This window comes from Aedes aegypti, chromosome 3, assembly GCF_002204515.2.
Source record: "Aedes aegypti strain LVP_AGWG chromosome 3, AaegL5.0 Primary Assembly, whole genome shotgun sequence".
NCBI classification, from domain to species: domain Eukaryota; kingdom Metazoa; phylum Arthropoda; class Insecta; order Diptera; family Culicidae; genus Aedes; species Aedes aegypti.
Genome location: NC_035109.1, coordinates 4,387,822 through 4,410,051, shown reverse-complemented (window position 1 = coordinate 4,410,051; position 22,230 = coordinate 4,387,822). Strand labels below are relative to the sequence as shown.

The 22,230-nt window shown below is 41.0% G+C and overlaps 1 protein-coding gene across 1 annotated transcript in view; it reads right to left on the bottom strand.

Annotated features, from left to right (window-relative positions):
* Positions 1-1,263: 1,263 nt before the first annotated feature.
* Positions 1,264-22,230, bottom strand: part of LOC5568426 (delta-1-pyrroline-5-carboxylate synthase) — a 42,067-nt gene continuing 21,100 nt past the window's right edge. Inside the window, exons 2-5 of the mRNA XM_001652204.2 lie at positions 2,679-3,920; positions 2,133-2,616; positions 1,795-2,073; positions 1,264-1,729 (exon numbers count right to left, since the gene is read on the bottom strand). Of these exons, the coding sequence (XP_001652254.1) occupies positions 1,470-1,729; positions 1,795-2,073; positions 2,133-2,616; positions 2,679-3,920 (2,265 nt within the window). The 3' untranslated portion in view covers positions 1,264-1,469. The remainder of the gene's footprint in view (positions 1,730-1,794; positions 2,074-2,132; positions 2,617-2,678; positions 3,921-22,230) is intronic.

Here is a 22,230-nt window from a genome sequence, read left to right as displayed (position 1 = left end):
AAACCTCGCAACGATCTCTTCATAAATTAAGCTATCGAGTGATTTCTCGATTATATCACAGATCCAAAAAAAATTGAAGTGATATAATGAAAATGTATTTTATGTATTTTTCTGCCAAATAATTTTCATTGAAATTTGAGCTTTATGTTGCAGAAATAGAGCGATCCATCAATGAAATGCAAAACATGGGTCAAATAGATATATGCAAGAAATGGGTCAAATAGATATATGTTGGTTGTATAGGGTTATTTTTCAACGCAAAATGTATGAATTTCATACAATTATTGTGGTGTGATAAAATTTAACAGAAAACCGTGCTAAAATCGAGAATGATATGATGAAGCGATATTAAAACGAGCAGTGATAAAATCGATGAAGTACTGTATTCGTAACCTTCTCGAAAATTCATCAATAGGGTTTTTATATTCAAATTAAATAATTCAACTCCTGTTTTACATCAAACATGTCCCAAATCAGCTTTATCGGAAGCGACGCTACGCCTGCAGATAGGCTGTTGTTTGCACTATCGAATATGTTTATTCATATTTCACGGCTCGCTTTGATCTCGAAAGGATAGCAAACTGCGAGGTGCTAACGAGAAACATCAAACAAAAGGTAGGTAAATGCAATTTTAATCAACGGCACTTCTAATCAAGCACTCTGCCGAGCACGAATAGTCTGATTGGAATGTGATTCTATCTCAAAATGCAAATTAAATCATTCAGCCGGGCACACAAATAACCACTTAACGGACTGAAGCCGAACCACTTTCAGCGTCCAACACGTGCGAAGTCCTGGTGCTAGATGACCCCCGAATGGTAATTACTCTTTTCCATACCATTTCCCAGCTCAAATAACGCGCGGTGGCTCTCGCTGGTGCAGGTTATCCAATGGTTGGTCAGAAACAATTAAGAATTGATGCGAATCAATTAAAATTCTCATTAAACCGTAACCCATTCAACTGTCCAATCCCATCCCATTGCAGGTGGCTGTGAAACGTTTGCCAGAATTGTAACAACAAATGCCAACTAGATTCATCCACCGAATGTGAAAGTTCGTGCCATCCACCTGTAAACTGTGTCCAAAAACTGAATATAACTACCACCCTCCACCCATTAATTATACGGAAGATTAATTATTTCAACCATTCCCTCCCCCTTCGGGTTACCCGTCGATAATTAATACAATTTACACACTGGACGAACATTACCGGGTTGGAATCGGGTTTCATTTCGGAATATAGGTTATAATTGCATCACGCGCTTCGAGATACAGCTTTGCCCCATCATTAAGCCAATTTTATTGAGTCTTTTCTTTCACATGAGAATAATATACACGTGCAGGAGAATCACCGATCTATCAGTAGAGTTAAAAATAAATGCATGCAACTAATTGAATAGAGAATGGAGAGCTTATCAGTTCTACAGGTACTTAAGCTTATTAAAGAGTGCTTTCAATACGCGAATGAGTCAGTCAATCGGCAGCGACTCATGAATCCATTTGCGCGAACCATCGCTGAAGTCCGCCGCGGCATGATCCACTCCGTCCAAAACCCACTTGGTCGTCAAAAGGCCTTCCACTCCAACGGGTCCTCGAGCGTGGATTCGTGCCGTCGAGATACCAACCTCGGCCCCCAATCCGAACCGGAATCCGTCGGCAAACCGGCTGCTCGCATTATGGAAAACGCACGCACTATCCACATGGTTTTGGAAATAACGTGCAGCCGAATCTAGAATTTGGGAATAAAGAACGATCAAAGTAGGCGAAGGCGTTACATTTCGAAAAACTCCTTACCATTCTCAGTCACGATAACATCGGTGTGTCCGCTGCCATACGTATGCACGTGGTCAATGGCTTCCTCCAGATCTTTCACCACTTCGATGCTGCATTCCAGAGCACCATATTCGAACTTAAGCGATTTGGCTTGTGGAGGTCCAAACGTCAAAAGTTGATTCAGTTTCGGACCGGAGTTGATCTTAACACCTTCCCGCTTGAGCATGTTGCACACGTCCGTGAAGAAATTACCAGCCAGCAAGTCCTCGTGGATCAATAGGGTTTCCATCGCGTTACAAGCTGTTGAAGAATTAAGGTTTAGCAAAAGCCTACTAATTGTCGTTGAAAAAATGACCAACCTGCTGGATAATCGCACTTGGCATCGCGGATGATCTTCAGGGCCTTCTCTGGGCTGGCATCCTTGTCGACGTACACGTGGCAGATTCCTTCAGCATGACCCATCACTGGAATGTGCTGTGACTTTTGCTGAATGCTCCTGACCAGCTCACTCGATCCTCGTGGAATGATCAGATCGATGTGTTTGTCCATCGAAAGCAGATCGCTGATCTCTTCACGGGTTGACACGAGTGAAATGGCCTTCGTGGCTCCGACCGTTCCCAAGGCTTCCTTCACCAGCTCCATCAGTGCCTTATTACTGTACGCTGCCTCCTTACCACCCTTGAGCAATAGACCATTACCGGAAGCCATGGCGAGGGCCGCTACTTGCGGTAGCGAATCAGGACGGGATTCAAAAATGACCAGAAGTACTCCGATCGGGACGGTTATTTGCTTCAGTTCCAATCCGTCGGCAAGTTTAGTTCTCCGAAGGACACGACCAACGTTCTGTAGGATAAGATTCGAATCAAAATACCTAGCTAAAAATTTAATGCGGTAATGATCATTACCTTATGGCTGTCATCAGCGATCTGCTTCAATCCAACCGCCAAGCTCTCGATCTTCGCCGGAGTCAGAGACAGACGCGACAACAGTGGCTTAGCAACCCCTGATTTCTTCGCTTCGTCCAGATCCTTCGCGTTCGCTTCCAAAATGTACGACTGCTTGGATATCAGCAAATCGGCCAAGGTGTTCACGCACAAAGCGCGATCAGCTGCCGAGAGATTCTGCATGACACGACTACCAAGCCGAGCGTCTTCCGCCATCGACTCGACGGGTGTGGCCTTCTCCGCTGAGAAATCCGTAAAGAACGTGCCAACCTTTCTGCCCGTTAGGATATGCTTGATGGCCTTTTCCTGTGTACCGTTACAAATGACGACGCTAACACCGCGATCGAGAGCCCAAGTTGCGGCAGTGACCTTGGAATCCATTCCACCCGTTCCCACCTTGGACTTTTGTCCGAACTTAATGAGATCCTTATCAGCTTGAGTGTACGTATGCATCAGCCTAGCACCGTCTTCCCATGGTGGCTTGTTGTAGATTCCATCAACGTCCGACATGAGAATCAACAGATCAGCGTGGATTTCTGCGGCAAGCAGCGCAGACAAACTGTCGTTGTCCCTGATTTTGATTCCCTTCTTTTTGCCAGTTGCGGACACTTCTTGATCAACGATGAACATCGGTGGCATCACGGCATCGTTCGTGTTAATAATCGGCACAATATTCAAGCTGATCAACTCGGACAAGGTACTGAACAGATTCTTCCGGGTTTCTTCGTTGTAGAAGTCAGGCTCCGTCACCAAAACCTGCGCAGTCTTGATACCGTACTGCGCAAACATGGCATCGTATAGTGACATCAGACCCGACTGGCCGACGGCTGCCGCAGCACGTGGTTCCAGCATTGTTCCGGCGTCCTGTCGGGTGTGATCCGTTGGTGATAAGGTTTCTCTCATCGACATACTCATCAGCAGTTCTTGGGTCAGTTTCTGCTTTCCGAAGGCGACCGCTCCGCTAGTCACCATGATACACTCCCGGCCCTCCACGTGGTACTCGGCCACCTGTTCGACGATCGACGCCAATCGGCCCAGTGCCAGTCCATGTTCGTCTTCTCGGGTGATGACCGCACTTCCTAGCTTCACGACCATACGGCGAGCGTACTTCAGTTGACTACGCTCGGAGATTGTGGCCCGTTCACGATCGTGAATCGAGTGCAGGGTGCGGTTTGATGATGGGCGCGCAGATCGGATTGTTGCCTGCGTGGAGAAAAACAGGGAGAAACAGATTGTTAGACAATAGGTAGCTCACGGCCGCATTTACGGAGGGGGGGCGAGGGTATTATCCGGACTTTATTTTAATGCAAGTGTTAAAAAGTATCTACTTTAATGAAAGGACTTCAAAGTCTCTTTTTTCCTAAATTGGTTGCAATGTATCCTGGTGTAAAATTTTACAGGCTCCAGAGAAACCTTTATAGACTATATCGGGTTCAACAAGCACTTCAAGAATTCGTTTCAGCATTTCCAAGCTTGAAAAACTATCATAGTTAATTTATTGGAAATACCTTCAGGGTCTTCTAGAGGGATCTCTCCTGAAATTCTTCTAGAGATTTCTCCAGGATTTGCTCCAGGAAATCCATGAAAACCCCAAAGATGCTGCCTCCAGTAATTTCTCCAGGTATTATTGTGATTTTTTCCACAACTACCCTGGAATTTCTCCCAGATATTCGTTTCACTAATCCTTCACCCAAACTTTCCAGTTTTTATTGTAAGAGATCTTCCAAATATTTTCAGAATTTCTCCCGAGGATATCCACAATTTTTTTTCAAGAAACTCTACGAGAACTCCTCCGTCTTTTTATGTGGATTCCTTCAAGAATTCATCCACGTTTCCTGCCAGGAACCCAGAAACTTCTTGAGGGGTTCTTCGAACAAATCTATTTTTTTTTTCTAGGAGTAGGTATTCCAAGCATTAAATCCAAATATTACCTCTACAGTTTTTCTAAATATTTCTTAAAATGTTTCTCAAAGCATTCCCAAGAAATCTTCAAAAGTCTATTCAAGTTTTCACACCAATTCATACTATAGCATTTTTTCCAATAATTCCTACACAATTTCTTTCGAGATTCTGTCCAATGTTTTTCGAGAAATTCCTTTAGCAAATCCTGCGGATTACTGTCCCGAAGTTGGATTGATTTTTTTATTCAACTATCTCAGCAAACTATCTATGAAATCTTCTAAAACTTCCTCATTAGTTCAGAAGTTCTTGCAGAGGTCCTTGTTCATTGAGGATGACTTTATAACTTACACAAGTTATATCAGAGGTTACTTTAGGATTTTCTTCAAAAATACCTCACGGATTCATTTTTCAAAATAAAAATTCTTAGCGTTTCACTGGAGAAATTAAAACGAAAAATTTTTAGACTTACTTTAGAAAATCTCATAGAATTAGTGGAGGAATTTCTGTAGAAATCTTCGAAGAAATCTCTTTCTTGATACAGTTCTTTCTTGATACAGGACTTTCTTGATACAGTTCTCGAAGAATTTTTGGAGGAATTTCAATGATTTCCGAAATAATCTTTAGAGAAATTACATTTCTGTAGTACACCCTGAGAAATCCAGGCTTAATTCTTAAGATATCCTAAGAAAAATTCTTGGATATATCCCCTTTGATTATTCATAGAGAAATTCATTGAGAAATAATAGCTTCAGAAATTTTCAAAGTTATATCAGAAAATACCTGAAATAATTTCTGATGATATTCCTAGAGAAGATAATGAACATACACATACAGTAACACTAGCAATTATAGGTACTTGTCGTAAAATCACGGGAAATTTTCAAAAAAAAATCTTAGTTATTAGAGAAATATCTGCTCTGATGGTATAAAGCAAGGTTTTTATAATGACAGGTGTGGCAATCTAAGCAGTTAGTGGGTGCGAGGTGTGGTTAGCAGCGGGGAAGGTGGAAGTGACAGCTGACGAACCCAAGTAACACAATTGGTCATAAATAAGCACAAAATACACCTTTCATACATCATCGCTGTTTTGGTTCAAATGTACAATACTGAATATCATACACCTTTATAACCAAAAAAGCGCAAGAACGGAAGGCTTTTAATACATCTTCTTCGTTCACCTGGATGTTTTACAATACCTGTTTCATACTTCTCATAGCATTCGAATTTGTTATATCGAAGTTTTATCATACATCATTTTAACCATTAAGTTATAATCAAGTTATCAAGATGTAATCTGGCATGTAAAAATACAAGTGCACATTGTGTATTGCTTGAAAGGTTTTGACAGCTGTAAAAAAATAAACAAATGGAAAAGATTCGTCATGTATTCAAGTGCAAGTACCGTGATCAAAAAGGAATGTCTTGGTGCATAAAATTTAGTTGGGATTTTTTTTATTATGTTCAGAATTGGAAAATATAAGGTGAGCTTTGTGCATAAAGGATATGTGTTTTTTATAAGCGGTTTCGGATTTCTGGTGAAACGAAGAGCTGTACTTATTGATTATTCACGCGTCGCTTATACATATGCAGTTGCTACTTATTTTTTCGTGAAATCTATACGGTTGTGTCAAATTTTCGTCAGATCGAACAATCAAGAAACATGGTGTAGTTGACCACCAGCACACAGTGCGGGTCAAAAAGTTTTGTAGTGGTTATTTGTTTATGAATCGATGATAATTTAATTGATTTGTATATTTTGAGGATGTGATACTAGAAACATTAAACAGTGACTGGGTCGAACGGCAAGTCAAGACGTGCTTAAAATCCATAGAAAAAACAGGTATTGGAATGTTTTAAATAAGTATCAAATACGTGTTCAAAACAACAGAAATAAAAAATAAACATGCTATTTTACTCATGGTAAATGTGAGCATCGTCATTGAGACAAAATAATCTTTTTCATCGGAAAAAATCACAACATCTGACAAGTTTTTCATTTCGTGCAATATTAATTAAAACATCCATCTTCATTAATTTTCCCCTTTCCGCTGGCATTGATCACCAATTTGCATAGAGTAAGGTGGGGCAAAAGTTCGACCTTAGTGGTATAATCAAAGTTTCCAGGAAAACAATAGCAGTTAAAACAAAACAAATACCATACAGTAAACCTTCAACATATTGGCTATAATTTTGCTGAACAAACTTGTGTCCAAATATTTATCCATTTTTAGTTATAACAGTTTCAAAATTGATTGTTTTATTCGAACTTTTGCCCCACCGGTGGGGCAAGAGTTCGAATCTAGTGTGGGGCAAAAGTTCGCTGGCTGAAACATTAAATATCGATCCTTTTATGACAGGCATACTTTACACCAGCCGTAAACTTAAGTTTGCCGAAAAATATACACTAAATTTTCATCTAAAAATTGCCCAAAACAGGGTTAATTGTAATATACTCAAAAATAGCAGTTTTTCGCAAAACTAAGTGGAAATGTAAAATTTTGATGACAGTTTTCACACGATCAGACAAATTTAACTAAATTTAAAGATAATATGTGGATTTTGGGCAATTTGAAATTTTTTCCGTGATTTTATACATGGGTCGAACTTTTGCCCCGCTGATTCGAACTTTTGCCCCACTATGGGCCAAAAATTGTTTTCAAGCATTTATGCAAAATCTAATACACGTCAAAGCAACCTTATGATAGGCCTAGAAACGCTCTTACATAAACTATTGAAAAATATTTTATCTTCAATTGGTTCCATACAACGAAAGTTTGACCAAAAATTACAATATTCACGTCGAAAAACAACAAATAGCCATAACTTTTCCAAATCTCAATCGATTTTTATGATATTTGGAGTAAAAGTCTCTTACTTGAATAGCATTCGAACCACAATGACATTTATAAGATTTGTTTTGAATTGAGCTAAAAATCTTAAAAAGAAACTCTTACCCCACTCGAACTTTTGCCCCACTTTACTCTAACGTATCTTCGCATATTTTGTTTTGCTTCAAAATATAAATCTCTGCATCAATCTTCGAAGAGAAACTGAGATGCTAAATTTGTTTTTCAATTGACAGAAAAAAGCATTAATATAACATCATAATCACAACAATCAAAACAGAGATGTATGCAATATGTTTTCGTATGCAGCTTTATAACTAAGTTACATCAGCTGAATTTTAGTCATGGGTAGTATTTTAGCTAAGTTATATATACAAGAATCGAACAGAAATATAACGTAACTGTGATTTCTGTGCTTGCCTAATAAATATGTTTCCCTAAAACATCATCAGAACGGCATTAAAGCAGAAGATGTATTGGACTTTATCTTTAACACCTGAATATAACATAATTTTCAGAGAGCTGACCGAGAAGATGTTTTCTGTGTTACTTGGGTAGCTGGCTGGCGAGTTTGTTTATACTGGTTTTCACTCTACCGTTTCTATGGGGTTGTTAGGCATTGTTGACAACAACAAACACGGAGAAGTGAAAATTTTCTCCTGCGTCCATTAGCCTGTGTGTTGGTGTTAGAGTGTGTTTAATTAAAAAAATACATGTTTTCATTCAGAACACTGGCAGGCGAAGCATGTACTGTACAGTGTTTGGTTCAGTGTTACCACAAGTCAAAAAAGTTGGCAAAGGAATGCCGGAAACGTGTACCTATGTGTAAGAGGAAAATAAATGTTCTATACTTTATAACGCTCTGATCCAGGAATGAATAATGGAATAGACAAAATAGTGTAATTGAAAAAAAAACTACTCAACCTGTGTGCCTGGTAAGCAAACCTCGTCAAAACTAATGATTTTTTGGACTTTATTCCTAGATAGTATGAACGATGGTATAAGTTTAAAACAAAAACAAACTCGCCAGCTGTCACTTCTTATTTCAAAATGGCTGAATGAGGAATTTAACAGATTGAGCTACCTTCCTTCTAGATACATTGGTATAAAGAATCAAAATTAAACTCTAATTTCCTGGATCCTATTAGGTTTCGTTTTGTTTCCTTGCTTCCTGTTTGGGTTTTTTCAGCCTCTTTTTGATTCATTTTAGGTATCTATTTTCAAGCAACAATATCCTCATTATTTTTAAGCTGAGGGATTCGGTCTGGAACATTTTGGTTATTAAATTTCAACACAAATTTTTCCAACTGTTGTTTGTTTGCTTGTATCACAGGAAACCATTTTCAAGGTGCACACTTAAAATGCTCCACACTAAACTTCTGCAATTTGATGAGGGCAATAAGTCCAATGTATCAGCTGAAACAGATAGTTTCTGACCGTATGTTAGTATAAACATATTTCACAAAAGTTATGAGAATGTTACGTATCAATAAGACCACGTAAAACGTTTCTTCAACAGTTGATTGTTTCTGTGTCACGTAAAATGTATAACAGTTTAAGCGTGACGAAATAATAACCGCACACTTCTAGGCATACTTGGATCATTTTGACGAAAATTCGAGCTTGACAGCAGCCTGGCTGCTTGTTGATATCCAGTTCGCACCCCCTAGTTTTTTTTTTCAGACGCAGCCCTGTAAAGACGGAAAGCTTTCTTAGTTTTGTGGTAACGACTGGTACCCTTTGTGTTAGAGCTCCTAAATATAGTTACTTCTAATTTTCAGTTTCGGAATCCATAGATTTAAAATTTTTCTTAGCTTCACTTTGCTCAAAATATTTGCCAACGTTTGTCCTACCCATGGTTTCTAACGTGGACGCGCCTCTGATTGATGTTATTGGAAAACTTTTTCTCTATAATAGTGCCGGTCTAAAACTAACTGAATTTATTGTATTCTAAAGCTACGCTACTCTAAACATACATCCCGAGCAGAAGAAAATAACTACTGAATACCAAATTGAGGTATTCCATACCAGATAATTTCCAATACTACATACCTGAATGAGGTATGAATTAGCCCTGCATAAGAGGTAAAATACCTCAAATAATATCTCAAGCATATTCTACGAACACCAAACTGATAACTAGATCAGGTATTGTAATACCTCAATAATACTTGATGGATTTTCATATAAAAATGAAATTTTTCAATTGTAGTTCAATACCTCCAGCCGACCTCAATAGCTGTTTAATACCTCAATGAAGTATTTTTAATTGTTTTAAAGATTTTTTTCAATACCATTATAATACCAAATTAAGGTATTGACAACTGAACAATACCTAATTTTGGTATGATACCAAAAAATGGTATGCATAAGTTATTGGGGAGTTATTTGTTCCTCCTCGGGATGCAAAGTAATTATAAATAGTAAAAGTAGTTGCAGATTGAGTATTTACACGATATTGTTCCGATACATATATATGTACGATCGCAGCAGATTAGCACTAATCATTGACCCTATGTACAAACTTACCGAGGACCCTGCACAGTGGGACTAAACGTAAGTAGTGATGGTAAAAAATGTTTAACTCCGTTTGTTCTATGATGGTAACATCACCATATAAATTGTAGACTAATTTAAGTGGTCTTCCCCGAAGCCGCCGACCTCTACCTGGTTCCCTGCTGAATATTATTTCGCAATTCTTTCTTCCGACATTCGCACTGAGTGACCAGCCCACTGAAGTCTGCCGTATTTTACACGCTTGATAATATTCGCATCTTTGTACACTTGATATAACACGTGATTCATGCGTCTGCGCCACACACCATTTCGAGTTTCCCACCGAGTATTGTCCGCAGCACTTTACGCTCGGAAAACACCGAGAGCTTTCCGGTCTGACTCTTTCAACGTCCACGCTTCGTGCCCGTAGAGAGCCACTGGAAGAATCAATGTTTTATACAGGGCAAATTTTGTTTCCGTTTGCAAGCTGCGGGACCTAAGCTGGTTACGTAGTCCGTAAAAGGCCCTATTCGCAGCGGCAACATGTCTTTTTACTTCGCGGGAAACGTCGTTGTCACATGTCACAAGTGTTCCAAGGTAAACAAATTCTTCAACAACTTCAAACACATCCCCATCAAACACTACCTCAGCACCTACACCACCATGCCTGACTCTATCTCTACCTGCAACCATGTACTTCGTTTTGGTAGAATTAATGGTCAGGCCTATCCTCGTTGTCTGCCTCTTCAGAGGCACGAAGGCCTCTTCCACTGACGTGCGATCGATTCCAATTAGGTCTATATCGTCCGCAAAGCCAAGTAGCATGTGTGACCTTATGATAATAGTGCCATTTCTCTGTACGCCAGATCTCCTAATAGCACCCTCGAGTGCAATGTTGAACAGTAAATTCGAAAGTGCGTCTCCCTGCTTCAATCCGTCTAACGTCACGAACGAGGTTGACACCTCGTCTGCGATCCGAACACTTGATTTCGAACCATCCAGCGTAGCACGTATCAGCCTAATTAGTTTCGCCGGAAAACCATTTTCAGACATTATCTGCCAAAGCTCATTTCTTTTCACTGAGTCGTACGCCACCTTGAAATCAATAAACAGATGGTGAGTCTGAAGGTTATACTCCCGGAATTTGTCTAGGATCATTCGCAAGCTAAACATCTGGTCCATTGTCGAACGGCCCTCACAAAAACCAGCTTGGTATTCGACGAAGGACTCCTCGAGTGGTCTCAGTCTGTTAAACAGGATGCGCGACAGAATTTTGTACGCCGAAGGGTAATTCCTTTGTAATTGGCACACTCCAGTCTGTGCCCTTTCTTGTAGATAGGGCGGATGAGGCCATCCAACCAGTCGGTGGGCAATTCTTCGTCCTCCCATACCTTCAGAAGTACTCGGTGGATCGACTGGTAAAGCTGCTCGCTTCCGTGCTTGAGAAGCTCGACCGGGATCTCGTCCTTCCCAGCAGCCTTACAGTTCTTCAGCTCGCTGATAGCCTTTTTAACCTCTCCTATTGTCGGTGGGTCCACAGCTTGATCGTCATCATCTATGTTCATCCTGTTCCTCGCTACATTTCCATTCTCACCGTTCAACAATTGCTGAAAGTGCTCCATGCGTCCAGTAGATCGTCGCAATCTATCGCCAAGCTGAAGCTGTAGAAGTTGGAGGAAGAACGAATTCTTAATTCGAAGAAGTTGGGGCAAGAACGCCTCTACTTGGAGGAGAAATATAAACTTCTAGAAAAGATGGCTAGTGAAAGCGGATCAGATGTGCACAGTCAGTCAGACGTCTTCCTAAAGCGGAATCGAGTCATCGTTCACAGGCGGCACGTCAGCGGTCGTTTGTTCCTGAACCTGTCCACCCAGCCGCTAATTCCATCGTCAACCTTCGACCCAGAGCATGCGAAGAAGCGCCCCGAGGATTGGCCTCTATTCATAGCGACATTCAATAACACGACATCCTTGTGCGGATTCACAAACGACAAGAACATCTTCCGATTGCAGAAAAGTCTGAAGGGACGAGCCTTCGAAGCATTGAAGAGCCGATTAGTTCATCCTGCCAACGTTCCTGGAGTGCTGAAGACCTTAAAGATGATGTTCGGACAACCAGGAGCCATTGTTCATACACTGATCGTAAAAATCCACGCACTGCCGGTCATTGGAGAAGATAGACTGAAAACTCTGGTAGACTTCGCCGTCAGTATCGAGAACTTCTGCGCGACTGTAGATGCCTGCTTTGATGAATACCTGTGCAACTCTACACTTTTGCATCAGCTAGTTAGCAAGCTACCACCAACTATCAAGCTGAATTGGGCGCAGTACAGGATTGCACTTCCTGGAGTCAATTTAGCGGCGTTTAGAGCTTGGATATACTCCCTCGCTAAAGCTACTAGTGCAGTTACAATCCCAAACGTACTAAACTCTCGTACTCGGAGTGAGAGTCGCACAAAAAAGAAGGGAAACGCCTTTGTGAACGCCCATTCCAAAAACGCCTCTTCAGAATCTCGTTCACCAAATCCTTTGAGTGGAAAACGCTTGAACGCCAACGGAGAATGTCTCGTTTGCAAAGGAGCCTGCAGGACGGTCGACAAGTGCAAGCGGTTTCTAGAGTTTCCTCGTGATTCGCGTTGGTTCACGGTACGAGGATTCGGGCTCTGTCGTCGTTGTCTCACCCGACATATCGGCAAGTGTCAAGCCAAACTTTGCGGAAAGGATGGTTGCCAGTTCAAGCACCACACGCTGCTGCACAAATACCAAGAGCAACAAGCACCCGCTTTACCAACAACGCAGTCATCCTGCATCAGTCCCATCAACGACGGGCGGTACGGAGCCTCCTGAGACAGGAGCCAGTGCTTCGACGCATGATTGCAACGCACATCAGACTAAATCGAGCGACGTACTGTTTCGCTATCTTCCGGTTGTGCTACACGGCAAGTATAGATCGGTCCGTACACACGCTTTCCTCGACGAAGAGTTAGCCGATGTACTAGAGCTAGATGGAGAAGTGCGGTCGCTTTGTCTTCACCGGACCGGTGGCGCGCGAAGTCGAACTTGATCAGATACCTCGATAGCCCAACCCTCTTAGAAGTACGACGACGTTCAGCTACCGGACATTTCCGGACATTGGCCGAACAATTTCCGACAATCCGGCAGACCGGAAATTTCCAGACATGACGTTAGAACCCAGGTGGTTCATCGGACCAGAATTCTTATAGCATTCGGAAGTCAACAAAATGTAGCAAGACACCAACAGAACTCCGTCCTTCTCTGCTAACGCACTTCATCTCACCAGATCCACCAATCTACGTCTCCAGCTGGAAGCGGATGATCAAAGTAGCCGCACTCGTACACCGTTTCGTTACGAACTGCCGTTTGAAGGTTCAGAAGAAGTCCACCAATCATGGGCCTCCTTCCACGGAGGAAAAGCAGTTCGCCGAACGCTACGTGATTCGTCAAGCTCAACGAGTAGCCTACCCAGACGAAATAGTAATTCTGCAGAAGCCGTCGAGGGAACACAAACCTATTTCCAAAACCAGTTCTTTCTTTAAACTATATCCTTGGATGGACGACGACGGATTGATGCGGATGCGAGGAAGAATCGACGCCTGCTGTCAAGCCACCGAAGACGCTAAGAATTCGATTATTTTTTCAGGTGACCACCATATCACCAAACATAATTGGGTTTATTCTACGAGTGGCGTGAAGTGACAATTGTCGGTGTCGTATGGCGAGGTGACAATTCTCGACTCGAGTGAAGTGACTCGCCGTGCAAATCAAATGGAGAGTCACTTCACTTGAGTCGAGTATTGTCACCTCGCTATACGACACCGACAATTGTCACCTCACGCCACTCGTAGAATATACCCCTATTTTGGCCCACTCGAAGTCATCGTAGGGCGCCACGTGGAGAAACGATGGGGCATGCTGGTTACGTGCCTGACCACGCGTGCAATTCCCATCGAAGTGGCGTACAACTTTGCAGTACGTCGAGACACACCCAAGACGATCTACAGTGATCGCGGCACTTGCTTCATCGGTACGAGTCGTGAAACGAGAGATGCGGCGACGACGATTAACCAGGAGCAGAAGATGAGAGAATTCGGCGGTACTGAGACTACATAGAAGTTCAACCTTCCAGCGTCACCACACATGGGTGGCAGTTGGGAACGTTTGATTGGTATCGTGAAGTGTAATATAATGGCAATTCGACCTCCACGTAATGAGAAAGCGTTGCGTAATGAGCGTTGCGTAATTTAAAATTATATCTATGTCAATCCAGGAAGGGCTTTCTCCATAAACAAATAGTATAGTTCCAGGAGTCCGAGGAAAGAACATACTGAAAAGTCAATAGGGGTTTCTCTGAGTATTTATCAAATATTGCAACTCCAGGAATGCTTTTACATATTTTTTAAGAAATTTCTTCACGTATTCCCTCTCGAGCAAAGATTAATAAATCAAGCATCTCTCTCTCCCCTTCACACGAACTACGGGTTATTTCAGGAATCGTTTCATGATTATGTCTCATAATCAGATTTTTTTTATCTGCTCTGGATTTTTTATTATGTGATTCAGTCCATCCCTAGATATAGCTTTTGGAGTCCTTCAAGAGTTCTGTTAGAAATTCGTTCAGTAATTCTTATAATTTTCCACTTCAAGTGTTTACTACCCTTCATTGTATCAGAACCTCCTAAGTAATTCCATCAGGAAATATAAGAATTATGGGATGATTCCAACAAAAAGTATCAGCAAGATTCGGCAAAGAATTTTACTAAACAAGAAACTTCAAGAATCTTCTTCAAGTATTTTCATCTCAAATTTAGCCATGTTTGTTTTCTTTTCAGATTTGCTTTATAATTCTACTACTCTGTGATGTTCTCAGGAATTTCTATTCTGAGGTGTCTCCTGAAAGTTGTCACCTCAGAAAATTGGAAATTTTCTTGAGTTTTCTCCTGTACTTATTTCCAGTCATAGTTTCACGTTTTTCTATTACAACTACTCCAAGCATTACTTCAGAAATCTCTTGCAGCAATTTGTATGGGATTTTTGTAGGTTTTCTTCCAAGAATTGTACTGGGATTTTCCATAAAGTTCACGTGGGGACTTTTTTAAAAGTATCGTCATAAATTCTTACGGAAATTTCTTGAATTTTCAAGATTTCCTCAGAAAAAGTCAATCCGGTAATTAAATCAAAAAATCTTCAGGAATTCCTCCAAGTATATAATATTGAAATCCAGGGAAAAGGTGTATTTACATAAATGTTATTTAGATGTGACATTTCACTATTGAATTGAAAAATTATCCTTTAAATTTCTTCATAAAGACTGGACTTGGAAAAAATGAGACACACACAAAAATGATCACCAAAAAATCATTTGAAATCATATACTTCTCAAATTTTCAGGGATAAAATAACTATATATGAGTTATGTTTTGACATTATTCATTTATTTAATTTCCTCCCCCAAGCTGAATGATTGTACATTTCTCAGACACTGTTCATTAGATCTTGAGAGAGTCTTTGCCAATCTTTCTTACATAATTTCTTCCAGGTTTTCTTCAAAGCTTCACCGGTTTTGAATGTTTTTCCGCTATTCTTCAACTTCTTCTTCATTGTCGCCTCCATCGGACCATATTAACGTCCTTCGCTTCGTACCAATCCATTACAAGCTTGGCGTAATGGCACGAATCGAGATCCTGCCGGAATAGCGTGGGACCGCGGTGAGAGCGGATGAAGGGCAGCAAGCGCTTCTGCAAGCATTCCTCTCGATAAATCTGCCCGTTTATGATGCCGGTTTTAACGAACGGCTTGCTGTACCGTCAGCACTCGCAGATCGCCTGCCACAAGTACCTGCTAGAAGTAGTAGCTAGAAGTACCTGCTTCGCGAGTTTTCCGGAACCTCCATGCAGGACGTACCGACAGAAAACTCGTGGCCAGATATTTGTTTGGTGTCCGCCTTGATGCATCCTCGTCGAGACGAGACAGCCTGGCTTGACCAGCCACTCACGGTACCGCTTCCGCGCACGCAATTTGGCCACCGTGTTTTGCTTGTCAGTCTGGTCTGCTGGACAAACCACTTCGATGAATTAACCTTTTTGGCCACGTCTCGGGTAGAAATGTTCGGGTTATTCTTAAAGTACTGTCTTTTCTTGCACGCCTTCTCTGGGTATTCCGATTTCGGGTTTCGGCCGCTTCCAGCGTGTCGCTCGATGGTCTTCGTCTTCGGGAACGTCTTCACAACCCGGGACACGGTGGAATGGTAGATTTCAAGCCTTTTGCCGATCCATCTGTGCGACCAACCAGGATTATTGATCACCGCGCCCAATATTTGATGGCGTAGCTCTTCTTATTTCGAATGCAACTAGAAAACTACTTGACAGATAACGACAGATTCCACACATAAACAAAACACTCTAAACTAGTATTACCAAAAATTTCATTAATTTTTACCCACGCGATAAAAAGTAACACCCAAAACAAAGTGTCGCATTTTTTCCGAGTCCAATCTTTATATTTCAATAGGAGATCCTTCAGAAGTATTTGGAAAATTATAAGTTCTTATAAAAATTCATCCAGCGCTTTCTTGTTTTGTTATTCCTAATTCCTAGACAAAAGCTTAAAGAAGCTCCTAGAAGGATTTCTGCAGTATTTTTACAAAAAAAATACATAAAAGAAGCAAATGATCACTTAAATTTTGAGGGCTTGAGGTGGTTAGAGTGCGCGGATACAAAACGATTCCCGGTCGGTCCAGGATCTTTTCGTAATAGAAATTTTCTTGACATCCCTGGGCACATAATGTCATCGTTCTTGCCACACGATATACGAATGCGAAAATGGCAGCTTCAGAAAAAGAAAACTCTCAGTTAATAACTGTGGAAGTGCTTTTTGAACACTAAGCTGAGAAGCATGCCCTGTTCCAGTGAGCACGTATGCCAAGAAGAAGAATCACTTAGATTTTAATGTTTTGGAGTGAGCTACGAGGAATCGACGTTTTGTTATCCCCGAACACAAAAGCTTTCTCATGCTTTTAAAATCTCAATCCAGAATAGTGTTTCGCTGATGCACCGGATCGGCCTACTGTGTACTTCTGCGCAACGAGCGCCTCCCGCTCGATAATCCTCAACAGTAGGCTGTGCAATACATTGTCCGGATGATAGATTGCTCGACCATGGGAAAAGCTTCATTGTTCTAGCGATTGAATAAGCGCACGCTTTCAATAGTCTCGTCCAAGGCCGTTCGATATTCTGCACCGCACAATTGATTGAACGCTTCGTGTTCTGCTAGGATAAGTCGTGCTGTAATTTGATTAATTACTTCTCCGCCGACCGGAATTCTCGCTAGTAAGGGAAAAAAACATCTCCTTTTCTCGACCCACTCGTCGAGCGAAGAAGCGTTCGCTTAGTATCTGCCTGAATGCCAAACGCATCATCATCATCGTTCAACGCATACTAAGACGGGATTATGCGAACCATAAACTGCCATGGCAACGCATGGCATGCTCTTATCGATGATAGGGTTACTATCACACGCATAGCTCTCGGAAAATGTGCCATTTCGCGCGAAAAACTGTGTCACCAAATCCGCCCTGATCCGGTCATTTGTTTTGGGTGCCATCAGCCGGTTATCGTCCTCAACGGGCGACGAAAGAAACGACGCTATGGAGAGGCCACTGAAAGACAACGTAGCATGTCATGTGATGTACACTGCTTGCTCGCGTGATGATACGGAGCAGCAAATAAATTCTTATTTGCTGATGGAGCATGAAGCAAAAGAGCGTAACCATGTAACGTCATCATTCGCCAATTGTTCACCGAGAGGGAAGTTAATAATCGTGTGAGTGCGTTGATCGTCGGTTTAGGATGCCTTAAATTGAGTGGTTTAAAGAATTTTTATCGCTAAAGAAATAGAACCATTCGGAATAGAATGGTTGATAGCATTATAATTGTATTTGCAATTAGAAAGCATTAAAATTTCTATCCAGTGTTCTACAAGAGAATTGGTAACATGCATTAGAACAGGATTGTATATTGTAGAATTGCAGAATTTTCCAAGGCCTCACAGTAGATAACATTTGCACCAAATGCATTCCAGTAATGAATTTCCGTTCTGCTCAATGCTGGCTTTTTGCTAATTAAACTTACAGTAACGACCACATTGCCTGCCAGAGTTCAATAAATCACACGCTCCCGAAACATAGCAGGCCACTCGCAACGGCATGGGTAGACAGACAGCTGCCAGGAATAGTCAAATGCAACTGAAAATCACGGCCGCCTGGGATAATGGTATGGTTCACGCAATCACCACTGCAGTTTTGAATGTATTTGCTTGAGGGTTTCGGACTGAGAAACAGCAAGCAGCAATAGACATTTTGGTCAAAAATAGCCTATTATGTCAAAAATTCGACCAAAAAAATGCTTTTCATTTAGCGCGAGGCTTGCCAAAAGATGCAAAACACTATGCAAATTGACATTTTCTCAATGCCTACTTCTAAGAGATGTATTACGGTATGTAATGTAAAACTTTGTCCTCGTTAACAAGTATTGTAGGAACTTAGTTCCTTATTTCAACATTCTATGCACCTCAGCATATACGCCAATTTTGCAGTCATAAGCAACCCACGCTTGCAGATTTATAGAAACAGGTCGAATAAATGAGAAATAAATGAATAGGAAAAAAAACACTGATTGGAGGGCATAAGTAGATGCAAGCAAGGTACATTGCGACGGTTTTCACGTTCTCCACTGCGGTGATGTTGCACGTGCCTACTTTGACTCAATGGGACTGCAGACGGAAATTGTTTTGTCGATGATGGGCGGCCCTTATCGCGATCCAATTGTCAAACAAACAGATTCAAAGGAACGTGTTTGTGGAATCGCAGCCAGCCATGGGCCGTGTGTTGGTCCAATCAGAGCCGAGAGAGCCATCAATACGAGAAGCGGCGTTCGCATGGTGGAACCCTATTCAATTTCCATGATCGATACTACAATTAAATAACAAAGTTTGCCCTGTCATCCAATCTGTCTGTCTACGGAACGAGCTTCTCGTATGAACTGCACAACAACTTTCATATTCCGTCACGGTATGGGAGCCCTCGGGAGGGAAAAGTATCCCATCTAGCTACCTACGTCGTCCTACACCACAAGACGGGTCCAACGGAATTGATACAGTTGGCCATGTTCTCCCTTCTACGTGATAGAACGGTGTGTGCGGCGAGCGGACATTAATGAACAAACTTCTTTCCCGGTGGATGGGTCTCTGGATAGACAAATGGATGCAACGTTTGTATCGGCGAACGAACTGCTGCGAGTCGGGGTGATTAAGACAAATCCTGTCCTATTTATAGGTGCCTTTGATTACAATAGTTCATGTGTGTGGCAGATTTTACCGAAGAAAAATATATCTTAGTTTGCCTTGATGAATATAATGACAGGTTGCATGGCTCAATATGGACATGGTTGCTGGGATAATTAATAATAATTCAGACATTAAGCACCTATCCTCTATGATCATCAACTAATGTATTCCACATACAAATGTATTGTAGTAAACATTTTCTTTCGTAATCAGTGGATGGTACTAGATTATGAAGTTAATGAATCCGTGATCAGAGCACTGTTTTTTCTTGTTTTTATTCGTACGCTAGAATGTTTCAAATCTAGTTTATGAAATGAAGATTTTGCGTTGAAATTTGAATAGCTGCAAACTATTCACAGAGAGGAATTATTTCTCTATTAGTAGAAAATTGTTAAACATATAAAAGAGAATTATAATATAATTAAAAATTATTAAAATTATTAATTCAAGAAGGCCTTATCGTTGAGGTCAAAATACGTGTATCTATCAAAGAATACAAACTCTAGTGGAAATCAATTGGTATAGTACTGGCACAGACAAACAGACGTGACACTCTCATTATTGTCCATCGACCACCTTTTTAACGGTCGATTCAAAAATATGGTAGGTGGCCAATCCGCCACCCGCAACGTTCGCATCGTTTTTGTTCGTGTTTGACGTTTACACACTACCGCCTTCTGTTGGCCTGTCGGCCAAACGCACCGATTTTAGCATTGGGCGTACATGTCCTCGTGACTATGTTTTTGATCGAGATTTGTTCTAAGTGTTGCGTCTGTTTGTCTGTGGTACTGGATTTGGTTTGCATTCACGTATAGTTATTCCACTATACAGATCAAAGTTTCATTGTTCAAACTCGTTGAATTTTAGCACAATTTTTCATGACAAGGACATGCTAAAAAAATCAGTTCATCGCACGGTTTTTTTTCTTTATCGATGCCTTGCAAAAAAAAAAAGCTGCACAGTGACCTATAATTGAAATGATTTTTGTTATCAGCTTCAACTCGGGCAATCATAAAAAAGCCTGACTTTCTTTTTTTTTCGCGCGGTTCCCTGTCTCAATTAACCGCTGGTCAAGATAGGTCAAGAAATTTCTGATGAACTGCAGATTTTTTTTTGCGGAATTTTTCACAGTTGGACACGATGAGCTTTCGGAATTAGAAACATACCAATTAAGCTGAAATTGGACTCTTTTTACTAAGTCCAATCTAGTACACGACACTGAAGTCGACCTTACAGTTGAGGTCGAAATACGCGTATCTGTCAAAGGATACAAACTCTAGTGTAATTAAATGGTATGGTACGGTACTAAATTCGAGTTTTCATTTACTTACTCTTTTTACTTCTAGTCTTATGGTAAAATTTCATAAGAACATTTTTTTTGGATCGTGGATGTTGACGAACCATTTCTGGTAAAATCGTTTCATTAAATCGGGAAATCTAATGAAAAACTCCGAGTGGTTAGAGTCCGCGGCTACAAAGCAAAGCCATGCTGAAGGTAATGTCACGTTCATTTTGGGCTATAAATAAGCAATTCCCACAATCAAAACTGCGTTCTGTTTCCAAATTTGGCTAGCATTATAGTCGATCAGAAAGTTAAACTTGTATCTCTGTTTCCAGTTTCCGTACAAATTTTGCAGTTTCCGATACATTTTATGTAATACCAGGGGATTTTTTTTTTATTATCGGACAATTTGGGCCGGAGGTTCTCCGATTTGCATGAAATTTTCACCAAAGGTAGAGCTCGTGGATACATGACCAAAAGTGAAATTCAAAAAAATTATAGTGGCCTATTTTCCCGGAAAACTCTAGATGAATTTTCACGATTTTTCTATATACCTCAAACTTTGAAAATTCATATCTCCTGAACTATGCATCGTAGAACAAAAGTTTTTTAGTGAAAACGAAAGGAAATTTTCTCAGCAATCTACTAAAAATATAAAAAGAAAAACAATTCTTGGACAATTTTTCACCATGGAGAAAATTGTCGGAAAAATTGCGAAAAAACTATCGTCTGTATCATGAAAAATTTTCAAAAAAATATTTTTTGTTTCTTCAATCCATACTCTAACTTTCGTCCATAGACGCCAAAGTGGTATCTTTTACCGTTTAGGCGACAGAACTGAAAAACCGATGACCACCCGCACGCTTCCTATAGAAAAAAGTGTTCTATTGTGGGCCTAATAACCGTGCGCTATCGGCGGCAGTGATTTACACGCATTGTAAGTGTAACGCAGTAAACCGTCCTTTCCTTTCCAGTCAGAAAAAGCTTTTCGTCAATCGGAGCACTCTCCTTTGGTCTGTTGGGTGTTTTATATGTCCTTTATTCGTAACCTTTACTATTGAGACCAACAGTCTTTAATTGAAAACGATCCTAACATTTAATAATATAGGTAAAAGGAACTGACCCTCAGCAAGCATGGGAAAATTCCTACTCTCTGAATCATTCCGTGGTGTGGACTGCCAGTCAGTGAACGCTCATAAGCACTCAAACCCGAATGCCATTCGAATGGAATCAGAATGTAAACAATCATTCCTGGACAAACATTTCAAAAGGGCACATCGACATTGGTAAACATTGGCTTTGCAAGCCGCTGTTGAACCCAATTCAACTCGATCACGCTCACCAATACCACTATCAGGAAGAGCTAACACCAATCTTTCTGATAGTGGGGTTAGTTTGCGTGGGCGGGCTAAAAAGGGCTCAACAGCAACGTTTCTGAAAAAAAGGCTCAAGACCTCTTAGGCCCTTTTCAAATTTTTGTCCTTTGTCCGAATTTTGGTATTGCATTCGACTGATCAGATGCCGTTTTTTGTTTCGCTTAGTGCTCGCCGAAGAAGCAGGATGGGCACTGGAAATTGAAACGTTCGGCTTGGTTAAAAAAAACGGCTTTCTCGCTCCCGACTGTGCGT